The following is a 12,726-nucleotide window of genomic DNA, read 5'->3' as shown; positions in this document are numbered from 1 at the left end:
GAGGTCCGTGCCCTTATAGGTAACCAAACCAGTGTCTCTCTGGAGCACAAGCCGACGCTCTAACCGCTGAGCCAAACTGGCCAGGGCTATAGTTCAATATTAATGTCAACCTTTTCCAACTTCTAATTTCTTTTCTCCCCACCTTAAGTAGATTTTAATGAGAATAGTAAGACCCAACCAGAGAAACCGAAGTGTTGTTAATGGTATTGCTTCACATAAACTGAAACCTTATCATGGTGATATCCATAGAGAAACCAGACAAAGAAAGGCTGATGTGCTCACCAGCAGTTCTTTCAGATTAATTGGAACACTTTTTCCACTGACAGATGTAAAAAAAAAAAAAAAAAAGTATATTCCAGGCATCCTATCTTAATAAAACTGATTAGGCAATGACTCTCTGCTAGCTGAAAACAGAAGGTGTTATAAAAAAGCATTACTAAAGAGTGAAATTACCTTAGAACTGGCAAGGTAATCCCAATTTGCCATCTTTAGAGACAAATTAGGAATGAATATGACAGCAGTTTCCAAGGGCACTGTTAAACTGAAGCTTTTAACTATTAATTAGTCAATGCCAGGTAAGATTCTGAATCTAGCAAGGCATCAAAAAGATCACTAAAACCAATTTTTTTTTAGCCCGAATTACCCTCCTTTGAAGTTAGTAAGTCATAAAAAATGCCTGCACCTTCTTTCCTTATATCAGTGAGACTTTAAAATCAGCAAAAGACTGCCAAACCTTTAAGGGAATTCTTTCAACCTGTGGGATGCCATATACATTTTTAATGCATTTCCCTTTGGGTGCATTGGCTTCTCATGACTGTGGATGTTGTGGGACATATCTTTTATGAGCTACCTAAAACAGGATCAGAGAGGAAAAATGGCGGTGGAGTGAACGGAAGCTACACAGACCGTCTCCCAGAACCAAACTGGAATTACAACTATAACACAGACAAATCGACGGGAAAAAGCAACAGAAAAGCAGCTTGCGAGGACCATACAACGAGGGACACTGACTCCATCCCGGTAGGCTTGCGAAGGCGTGAGACGGGGGCTGGGAGCCCCCGGTCAGCAGCTCGGCAGCGGCCTCAGCTGGGAGCAGCGCCCTCGGGTTACACTCCCAGGCGGCCCCACAGCGCAGAGCGGGACAGAGGCTGAAACAGCCACAGCCACTCACCTTGGGCTCCAGCAGAGGGAGGGCAGACTGGACTGGAGCTGTGTCGGGACACTCGGGGTTTGGAGGGCGCTCACAGCTTTGGCTGAATGCAGCCACGCAGGACGGTGGCCACATTGCTCCTTCCCAGGGCTCTGAGAGAGGCAGCAGCCCCTCCCTCGGAGATCCAACCCCACCTTGTGGGCCATTGAAGTGCTAATTGAGGCTCACTAACTACCAGCATCTGCCCCACCCTCGGGAAAGCCCCTTGTGCTAAGCACCTGAGGGAGCTTTTCAATCAACTGACAACCCAAAACTCATCAAGTAACCTAGACTGCTAGCCTCCAGGCAAAAAGCTAGAGGACAACAGTACCTTTCCTGGGCCAGCAACTTTAACCAGGAAAGCAAGACTTGACAGTGGTGTTCAACGTGGGTCCTCCCTCGCTCATCTAAACACAGGAGAGGGAGCCACAAACAGCAGAACAGCAACACCCACAGGGAAAACATGACAGGCTCCAAAGCCCACAGTGATAGCCAAAATGGTGAAACACAGAAACAGAAGCCAAATGAAAGAGCAAGAGACCTCCACCGAAGATGAGATCAATGTGGAGCAATTAGGCATGTTAACAGAGCTAGAATTCAGAGCCATGATCTTGAGGAAGCTGAACAGCATGAGTAAGGACATAGAGACACTGAAAATAAGCCAATTGGAAATTAAAAACCAACAAGAAGAGATAAAAAATGACATATCCGAAATGAAAAACACATTGGAAGGTTTAAAAAGCAGAGTAGGGGAAGCTGAGGACCGGATCAGTGAATTAGAAGACAGGGTAGAAAAAATCAACCAATCAGAAAAACAAAAGGAAAAAACTATTAAAAAACAGGAAGACAGCTTAAGAGAACTATGGGACAACTGGAAACGTAATAATATTCGCATCATAGGAGTCCCCGAAGAAGAAGAAAATGAGCAAGGGATAGAGAATATATTCAAAAAAATAGTGACAGAAAACTTCCCTAATTTGGTGAAGGAAGAAGGCATTCAAGTTCAAGAAGCACAGAGAGTCCCAAGTAAGAAGAACCCAAACAGGCCCACACCAAGACACATAGTAATTAAAATGCCACAAATTAAAGATAAAGAGAGAATCCTAAAAGCAGCAAGAGATAAGCAACAGGTTACCTACAAAGGGAACCCCATAAGGCTCTCAGCTGACTTCTCACAAGAAACACTACAGGCCAGAAGAGAATGGCATGAAGTAATCAAAGTCATGAAAAACAAGAATCTGAATCCAAGACTACTCTACCCAGCAAGGCTATCATTCAAAATAGAAGATCAAATAAAGAGCTTCCCAGACAAAAAAAGGCTAAGGGAATACATTAGCACCAAACCAGCACTGCAAGAAATGTTAAAAGGACTGCTGTAATTAGCAGTAGAAATGGAAAGAAAAATAGAACCACACTAAACAAAAATGGCAATAAATAAGTACATATCAATAATCACCTTAAACGTAAATGAATTGAATGCTCCCATAAAGAGACACAGAGTAGCTGATTGGATAAGAAAGCATGACTCATCTATATGTTGTTCACAAGAGACCCACCTCTCAACAAAAGACTCACATAGGTTGAAAGTAAAGGGATGGAAAGAATTTTTCCAAGCAAATGGAAAGCAAAAAAAAGCTGGGGTAGCAATTCTCATATCTGACAAAATAGATTTCAAAATAAAGACCATAACTAGAGACAAAGACGGCCACTACATAATATTGAAAGGATCTATCCAACAGGAAGATATAACCTTGATAAACATATATGCACCCAATATAGGAGCACCAAAATATATTAAAAATCTTCTGGAGGACTTCCAAGGAGAAATCGACAACAATACAATCATAGCAGGGGACTTCAACACCCCGTTGACAGCACTGGATAGATCCTCTAGGCAAAAAATTAGCAAGGAAACAGAGACTCTTAATGAAGCACTAGACCAAATGGATTTAATAGATATCTACAGAGAATTACACCCCAAAACTACAGAATACACATTCTTCTCAAGTGCACATGGGACATTCTCAAAGATAGACCACATGATAGGACACAAACTAAATCTCTACAAGTTCAAGAAGATTGAAATCATATCAAGCATCTTCTCAGATCACAATGGCATGAAACTAGAAATCAATTGCAACAAGAACATGCAAAGACATTTCAACACAGGGAGGCTAAATAGCATGTTATTAAACAATGAATGGGTCACCGAGGAGATCAAGGAAGGAATTAAAAATTTCCTGGAAACCAATGAAATTGAACACACAACAAAACAAAATCTATGGGATGCAGCGAAAGCAGTTCTGAGAGGGAAGTTCATAGCACTACAGGCCTACCTCAAAAAACAAGAAAAATTTCTAATTGACTGTCTAATCTCACAACTTAAAGAATTAGAAAGCAAACAAACAAACAAACAAACAAAAACCCAGAGCAAGTAGAAGGAAGGAAATAGTAAAGATCAGAGCAGAAATAAATGACATAGAGACCAAAAAAAACAATTCAAAGGATCAATGAAACAAAGAGCTGGTTTTTCGAAAACATAAACATGATTGATGGACCCTTAGCTAGACTCACCAAGAAACAAGGAGAGAGAACCCAAATACACAAAATCAGAAATGAAATAGGAGAAGTAACAACCAACACCACGGAAATACAAAAGATCATTAACAACTACTATGAACAACTATATGGCAACAAATTCGACAATTTAAGCAAAATGGACAAATTTCTAGAAACACACAGTGTCCCAAAACTATTCCGGGAAGAGATAGAAAACTTGAACAGACCAATAACAACTAAGGAAATTGAAGAGGTAATCAAGACTCTCCCAGCAAACAAAAGCCCAGGCCCAGATGGCTTCACGGGGGAGTTTTACCGAACATTCAAAAAAGAACTAACACCCATTCTCCTCAAACTATTTCAAAAAATTCAAGAAGAAGGAAGACTTCCAAACACGTTCTATGAGGCCAGCATAATTCTAATTCCAAAACCAGAAAAAGACACTATGAAGAAAGAAAACTACAGGCCAATATCCCTGATGAACATAGACGCCAAAATCCTGAACAAAATATTACCAAATCGGATCCAGAAATACATCAAAAAATTATTCACCATGACCAAGTGGGATTCATTCCAGGGATGCAAGGCTGGTACAATATTTGCAAATCAATAAACGTGATACACCACATAAACAAAATGAAGAATAAAAACCACATGATCATATCAATAGATGCTGAAAAAGCATTCGACAAAATCCAGCATCCATTTCTGATAAAAACGCTCAGCAATGTAGGAATAGAGGGATCATATCTCGACATAATAAAGGCCATATATGAAAGACCTACAGCCAACATTATACTCAATGGACAGAAACTAAAAACATTTCCATTAAGAACAGGAACAAGACAGGGATGTCCACTTTCGCCACTCTTATTTAACATTATACTGGAAGTCTTAGCCACAGCAATCAGACATGAAGACAAAATAAAAGGGATCCAAATTGGAAAGGAGGAAGTGAAACTGTCATTATTTGCAGATGACATGGTATTATACATAGAAAACCCTGAAGACTCCATCAAAAATCTACTGACTTAATAAATGAATTTGGCAAAGTAGCAGGATACAAAATTAACGTCAAGAAATCGACGGTATTCTTGTACACCAATGATGAACTCATAGAAAGAGAAACTGAAAAAACAATCCCATTTACCATCGCGCCAAAAAAATTACGATACCTAGGAATAAACTTAACCAAAGAAGTAAAGGACCTATTTGCAGAAAACTACAGTTCATTGAAAAAAGAAATAGAGGATGATATAAAAAAGTGGAAGCACATACCCTGTTCATGGATTGGAAAAATTAACATCATTAAAATGTCCATACTACCCAAAGCAATCTATAGATTCAATGTAATCCCCATCAAAATACCAAGGACATATTTCATAGAACTAGAACAAATACTTCAAAAGTTCATGTGGAACCAAAAAAGACCCCAAATAGCCACAGCAATCTTGAAAAAAAAGAACAAAGTAGGTGGGATCACAACACCAGATATCAGGTTATACTACAAAGCGACTGTAACCAAAACAGCCTGATACTGGCACAAGAACAGGCATATAGACCAGTGGAACAGAACTGAAAACCCAGAAATGGACCCAAGGCAATATGCTCAATTAATATTTGACAAAGGTGGCAAGAGCATACAGCGGAGTAAAGACAGCCTCTTTAATAAATGGTGTTGGGAAAATTGGACAGCTACATGCAAAAAAATGAAACTAGACCATCAACTTACACCATACACAAAAATAAACTCAAAATGGATAAAAGACTTAAATGTGACCCGTGACTCCATAAAAATTCTAGAAGAAAATGTAGGCAACAAAATTTCGGACATCATACGGAGCAGAATTTTCACTGATACATCACCTAAGGCAACAGAAATAAAGGAGAATATGAACACATGGGACTACATCAAACTAAAAAGCTTCTGCACAGCAAAAGAAACAATCATCAAAATGGAAAGGCAACCAACTGTATGGGAGAACATCATTGCCAATGATGTATCAGATAAGGGGTTAATTTCCAATATATATAGAGTGCTCATACAACACAACAAAGGGAAGACAAAGAAACCAATTAAAAAATGGGCAGAGGAGCTGAATAGACACCTCTCCAAACAGGACATACAAATGGCCAAGAGACATATGAAGAAATGCTCAACATCACTAATCATCAGAGAGATGCAAATTAAAACAACAACGAGGTATCATCTCACACCTGTCAGAATGGCCGCCATCAACAAATCATCAAACAACAAGTGTTGGCGAGGGTGTGGAGAAAAGGGGACTCTAATACACTGCTGGTGGGAATGCAGACTTGTGCAGCTGCTATGGAAAACAATACGGTGCTACCTCAAAAAATTAAAAATTGAACTTCCATTTGACCCAGTGATCCCACTTCTAGGAATATACCCTAAGAAGCCTGAAACACCAATCAGGAAGAATATATGTACCCCCATGTTCATAGCAGCACTATTTACAATAGCTAAGATCTGGAAACAGCCCAAGTGTCCACCAGTAGACGAATGGATAAGAAAGCCGTGGTACATATACACAGTGGAGTACTATACAGCGGTAAGAAAGAAAGAACTCTTATCCTTTGAGACGACATGGAGGGACCTGGAAAGTATTATCCTAAGTGAAAGAAGCCAAGCAGAAAAAGACAAATACCACATGATCTCACTTATATACGGAATATAATGAACATACAGTAGACCCAGACACATGGAAGTAGGGCACAGACTGACATCCCTCAGAAGAGGGGGTAGGGGGATGGGGGTGTGGGAAGAGATAAACCACAGAACTTATATGCATGTATGCATGACCAATGGACATGGACAACTAAGCCGGGGACGGGGCGGAGGTGGGGTGGGGTGGGGGGTGCCAATGGGGAAAAAGGTAAAATATCTGTAACAAAAAAATAAATAAAAAATTCATAAAAAAATAAATAAATAAATAAAACAGGATCAGAAAGGAGAGATTGATATTTTTCCAAAGTAATTGTGGATGGCACCATGTAATTGTTCAAAATGTTTTTTTCTTTAAATACATCATTTTAAAGTTTTTTAAGAAGTATTTTAGCTAAATGGAAGCAATAATTTTTCTAGTAAGCTTTAACTTGGATACATATATTTTTTTTTTTTTATCCTCACCCAAGGATATTTTTCCATTTTTTGTACAGATAGAGTGGGAGGGAGAAAGAGGAAGGGAGAGAGAGAGAGAGAAACATCGATGTGAAGAGACACATCGAGTGGCTGCTACCCGCACGACCAACCAGGGCCGGGGACAAACTGCAACCGAAGTACGTGCCCTTAGCGGGAACCGAACCCGTGTCTCTCCAGACCGCAGGCCGACGCTCTAACCGCTGAGCCAAACCGGCCAGGGCTGGATACATATTTTTGAGCAAACCATTTAGAAGAGCTTGTTTTGAACAGGCCTGCGTAAGACTGCCCCTTTTCAAATGAATGAAATGACTTTACAATGTGGTATTTTCTACTTTATCTTGAATGTTTTGTTCACTTTATTTTATTTATTTATTTATTTATTTATTTATTTATTTTTTAATCCTCACCCGAGGACATTTTTCCATTTTTTGTTCAGGTAGAGTGGGAGGGAGAGAGAGGAACAGAGAGAGAGAGAGAAACATCGATGGGAAAGGAACACATCGAGTGGCTGCCACCCGCACAACCGACCAGGGCCGGGGACAAACTGCAACCGAGGTACGCGCCCTTAGCGGGAACCGAACCCGGGTCTCTCAGGACCGCAGGCCGACGCTCTAACCGCTGAGCCAAACCGGCCAGGGCTGTACACTTTATTTTAGAATTATATAACCATGTGTGATTGTCTGAAGAACTGGTCAAGAAATAACTAAAATAAATAAAGTTGTTTTTTACATCTGCTATATATTATGTTTGATTTTTTAAAAATATAAATTGAAAAGCATCAGTATGGCAGCTTGAAAACTTGTATTTGTCTATAACAATAAATTTGGGTGTGTGTGTGTGTGTGTGTGTGTGTGTGTGTGTTTTCAATGTGATGTGTACCTGTATGTACATGTGTATATCTATGGCTGCTCTTTGGAGAAGTAAAAATATAGACATTCAGAAGCCACTCAACAGATAAAAAGTAAGTACCAGATTCACCTTACCTCTATCTACACATCAGCTATTTAAAAAACCACTAAAATCAGTTTATTACATGCTCATGTTTTAAGATCATACTAGTGAAAATTATTTGGTAGTGCACATGATTTTTATTCTTCCACTTGCTATACTATTTTAAAGGTTGAATTACACAATGTATATTGTCTGGTTGTCAATGAGTTAACAGAACTACCAAAAATATATTTCTTAGGAAATAGTGTGTCTATTAACACATTAATAGTGAAAATGCTTTTCTAGCAAAATTATCCTTTATTTTCCTCAAGGAGACTTACACTTTTTAGAAAAACAAAAACAATTAAAGACCAGTGTCAATTTTTGTTCCAAAGTAGTTTGTGTTTGATTTTTAAATAGAGATTTCATAAACATTTTATTTGTCTAACCAATGGCATGATTCTTCACCGACTTAATGAGTTCCTATAACTACATTAAACTAACAAACAAACAAACATTTTCTGAGTGCCTCTGTGCTGAAAACTGAGCTAGTTACTGGGGATACAAAACTAATAAAGACATTGTATCTGCCATTGAAAAGCTTAGTCAAGTTAGTGTGTTTATTAATGAGCAATGTTTCAGATATGTGGATGAGGATTCATCTAATGGAGGTATGTCGGTGTTCACTGATTATCATCCCTATTTTTACATTAAAATGACCTGTTAAGCTGATAAAAAATAAAGATAGCTAGGCTTCAAATCAGACTTACTCTATTAGAATCTCATGGGAAAGATTCTGAACTCCACATACAATTTTAATGCACAGCTACTGTTGTGAGTCACTGGTCTAGACAGTGATCAAATAAAAGGTCACATTTATCAAAGTGGTCAATATACTGGGTCAATGATGATGCAGCTTGTCTTATTCTAATAGCAGGAAAGGGTGAAGTCCCTTTTCAGTAAAAATAAATTGGAGAGATGCTGAAGAATCTTTAATATATAATTGTTTATTAGATAGTTTAACTGCCCATGCTCAACATAGAAACAAACATTTCAATGTGCAGAATTTCATTCAAATAAGATTTGAAGTTATCTCTACATATTGGTGGTAAGTTAATGTCAATTTCTAGAGCTATTTTAAATCTAGAAATGTCTTCTTTATACATAATAAATATATAGATCAACTGCATTATACTTTCTGGTCTTGAATATGCTAGTCTTTATATTAAATATGGCCCAAAAATTTAAAGATATTGCATGTACAATGAAAACCATATCATACTTACATACGAATGTCTGAAACTTTAGTTTTGAGATATAAAACTGGTAAGTGATTAGGTACATATTTAATGATTAAGAACTAATGCATTGTAAACATGTTTAATTTATATAGTACTTACGCAGAAAATGCAGTATAAAGTAGGAAGATCATTTTTTCTTTTCTGAAATTGTACCATGGCACAATTGAGCACATTGAAAAAAGCACAATTAAGTATACACTTTTAGGAATAAAAATTTCAAATCCTGAAAAAATTAATTTTTATGTTACTTTTAACCATTAAGTAAAAATGTGTAAAATTGATAAAAGGGGATAAAATCACAAAAAAGAAAAAAAATATTGTTCTATCTAAAAAACTTGATTTATTATACATTGTTTTCCAACCAGACATAACAATGTAAATAAATACAAAAAAACTATCAATTTAAATTTTGTAAACTGTTTCTCTATAAAAACCCTTTATGTACAAATAGCACCTATCATGTAATAAGCAAAATTATTCAATACTTATATGTTATCTATTAGAACAATTGACAACTAATAGGGTGATATACAAAATGTTTTAAAATTTAGTCACTTAAGCTGACGAACAAAATAGATCCAGAGACATGGAAGTAGGGAACACACTAACAAACCTCAGATGGAAGGGGGGGAGAGAAAAACCAAATAACTGCCCTGGCCGGTTTGGCTCAGCGGTTAGAGCGTCGGCCTGCGGTCCTGAGAGACCCGGGTTCGGTTCCGCTAAGGGCGCGTACCTCGGTTGCAGTTTGTCCCCTGCCCTGGTCGGTTGTGCGGGTGGCAGCCACTCGATGTGTCCCTTTCCCATCGATGTTTCTCTCTCTCTCTCTGTTCCTCTCTCTCCCTCCCACTCTACCTGAACAAAAAATGGAAAAAATGTCCTCTGGTGAGGATAAAAAAAAAAAAGAAAAACCAAAGAACTTACATGCATGTATGCACAATCAATAGATACAATAGTGTGGGGAAGGCAGGAGTGGGGGGGGGCAGGAGCAAGGAGAAGGTGGTCTGGGGGGAAAGGGGGGGCATCTGTAATACTTTCAACAGTAAAGATAAATAAATAAACAATAATAATAATAATAACAAAATGATTAAATAAATAAAATACAATTCCGTCCCTTAAATTTTGTTTCTTTTTTATGCAAACAATAAATTCCTGAAAATGTAATATATAAAGATTTTCAAAGTTATAGACTTTGGTACACATTACCAAAATTTACTTCTATAAGCTGTTCCTTTACATACTACCACAAGTTTCTCTTGGAGTTTCTCAGAAGATTGCTATTAATAACAAATATCAATAGCACTATATTCTCTTTTTCAATGTTTATTATTTTTCCATATTAGTGTTTTGATTGAAGTATCCAAAACAATTTTAAACATATAGTGAGCTAAGATTATTACTGATTTTAATGGAATCTCTTCCAGTGTTTCTCTGAGAATTATAATGTTGGCTGTTGGACCAGTGTACAAAGAGATTTATGTTCAGTAAGGTTCATTATAGCATTATTTGTAACAGCATATATTGAAACATCAATAATACTAGATAACTAAATGTATTATGAAATGTCTATAAATGCAATATTATATAGCCATCAAAATTTTTGTTTTATACTTAATACCATAGGAAAATGATAATTCCCATTGTATAAAAATAATCACCAGAGTATATACATAAAAAAAAAAAATATGCACTAAAATAACAAAGTTTATTATCACTAAGTTGGAGGGATTTTTATGTAATTTAAATTTTTCTTATTTTATTTTGCAAATTTTCTACAATTAATGCATGATATTTTATAGTCAGAAAAGTGTCAATGACCAACAAGTAGAGATTATTTTGGGGAAACACAATATCCAACTTGTATGACCATTAAACTGTTTGCTCACTACTTATGCAGTCATACTTGGTTCATTTCCACTACACTATACAGTAAAGAAATATAAACACATATTGTACTGTTGACTATAACTCTTGAATATATTGCCATCATATGTAAAACTGTGCTAAATACCTATTTATGATGTAATACTTTCATATATGCCATATTCACCTCAAAATATTTAATCCATTGCATCCATATTCTCACTGGTGTTTTTGCCACAGATAAACGAAATAGTCTCCATCATTTTTTGTTTTAATATTTTTTTTCTTTATTGATTCTAGAGAGAGAGGAAGAGAGATGGAGAGAGAGATAGAAACATGGATAAAAGAGAACATTGATTGGCCACTTCCTGCATGCCCCCCATTGGGGATTGGGCCCACAACCAGGGCAGATGCCCTGGCCAGGAATATAACCAGAGACCTCTTGGTGCATGGGTCGATGCACAACCACTGAGCCACACCGGCCAGACAAGAGTCTCCATCTTTATGTGGAAAACACATACATATTTGTCCTCCATTACCTCAAATTCCAATTCTTTACAAAACGTGTGCTCTTAATTATCTTAGTTCAAACTCCAATGAATTGCCTTAAATTTTGGAATCAGGTTTGAAACGTTATTCACTTTGACCTCACCATCTCATTTATCAGGTCCAATTTTCATTCCCAACTTTACCATCTTAGCCTTGGCCCTTATCTTGTCTTTTGATTTTAACACAACATTCTCCTGGCTGATTTCCCTATTTCAAATTTGACTTCCACCTTCCATTATGATGCTTAATTCCTTGATTAGTTGTCTCAATTTTTTTTTAATCCTCACCCGAGGACATTTTTCGATATTTTGTTCAGATACAGTGGGAGGGAGGGAGGGAGAGAGAGAGAGAGAGAGAGAGAGAGAGAGAGAGAAACATTGACGTGAAAGGGACACATTGACTGGTTGCCGCCCACACAACCCAACCAGGGCCTGGGACAAACTGCAACGGAGGTACGTGCCCTTAGAGGGAACCGAACCTGGGTCTCTCCAGACCGTAGGTCGACGTTCTAACTGCTGAGCCAAACCGGCCAGGGCTCAAATAGTTTTTCTACTAAAAAATTATATAGGCATTTTATTTCAAGATACTGAGCAGTTGTGGGTGGAGACAAGATTAAATGTTTTGAGGAGTGAATGAAAATTGAGGAAGTGTAGATAATAAATGGAATTTTCCTATTTGAGAAGGATATGCAAGAAATTGTGTTCTAAAAATAAATATCACAACTTCTTTAATTGGATATTATTGCCTCCACAAAGTTGTCCATAATATAACCCCAAAATATCTTCCCAAACTTATCTCAAAGGTAGCTGAAAACCGTATTGCAAAAATATGTCATGTGCTTTAGCGCTTTTCATTCCTGCAAATTGGGACTTTTCTAGCCTTATGATTTTTTTCAAATCTTACTATAAGAACCAAGTCATTTTCAAGCTTCTGCATGAGTCCTCTCTCATTCTACTCTAGTCCACTGTGGTTTCTCTCTTCAAACTCAAAATGACAATTATTCCTATACTGTCTTCTATTTTAAACACTTATTTTCATGGGTGTACAACTTAAAGGCCTAAATAATGCGTTTCAGTTCTTAAATGAGTTTTTGACTGATTTAAGTTTCAAATCAAAAGTCAAAAAAAATCATTTAGAAAGTGATAGTATGCTGTCATTTTGAAAAATATACAAGT

The 12,726-nt window shown here is 37.2% G+C and overlaps 1 protein-coding gene across 3 annotated transcripts in view; it reads right to left on the bottom strand.

The window, feature by feature from the left end:
• PCDH11X (protocadherin 11 X-linked) overlaps nt 1-12,726 on the bottom strand; it is a 770,886-nt gene that overhangs the window by 631,791 nt on the left and 126,369 nt on the right. The window contains exon 4 of one of the 3 annotated variants that reach the window (XM_036270520.1): nt 7,075-7,082. The exons of the other annotated variants lie outside the window; for them this stretch is intronic. Within the exon in view, the coding sequence (XP_036126413.1) occupies nt 7,075-7,082 (8 nt within the window). The remainder of the gene's footprint in view (nt 1-7,074; nt 7,083-12,726) is intronic. 3 annotated transcript variants of the gene reach the window in all.

Source organism: Molossus molossus, unplaced genomic scaffold, assembly GCF_014108415.1.
Source record: "Molossus molossus isolate mMolMol1 unplaced genomic scaffold, mMolMol1.p scaffold_m16_p_2, whole genome shotgun sequence".
Classification (NCBI taxonomy): Eukaryota; Metazoa; Chordata; class Mammalia; order Chiroptera; family Molossidae; genus Molossus; species Molossus molossus.
This window is presented reverse-complemented; position numbering and strand designations above follow the sequence as displayed.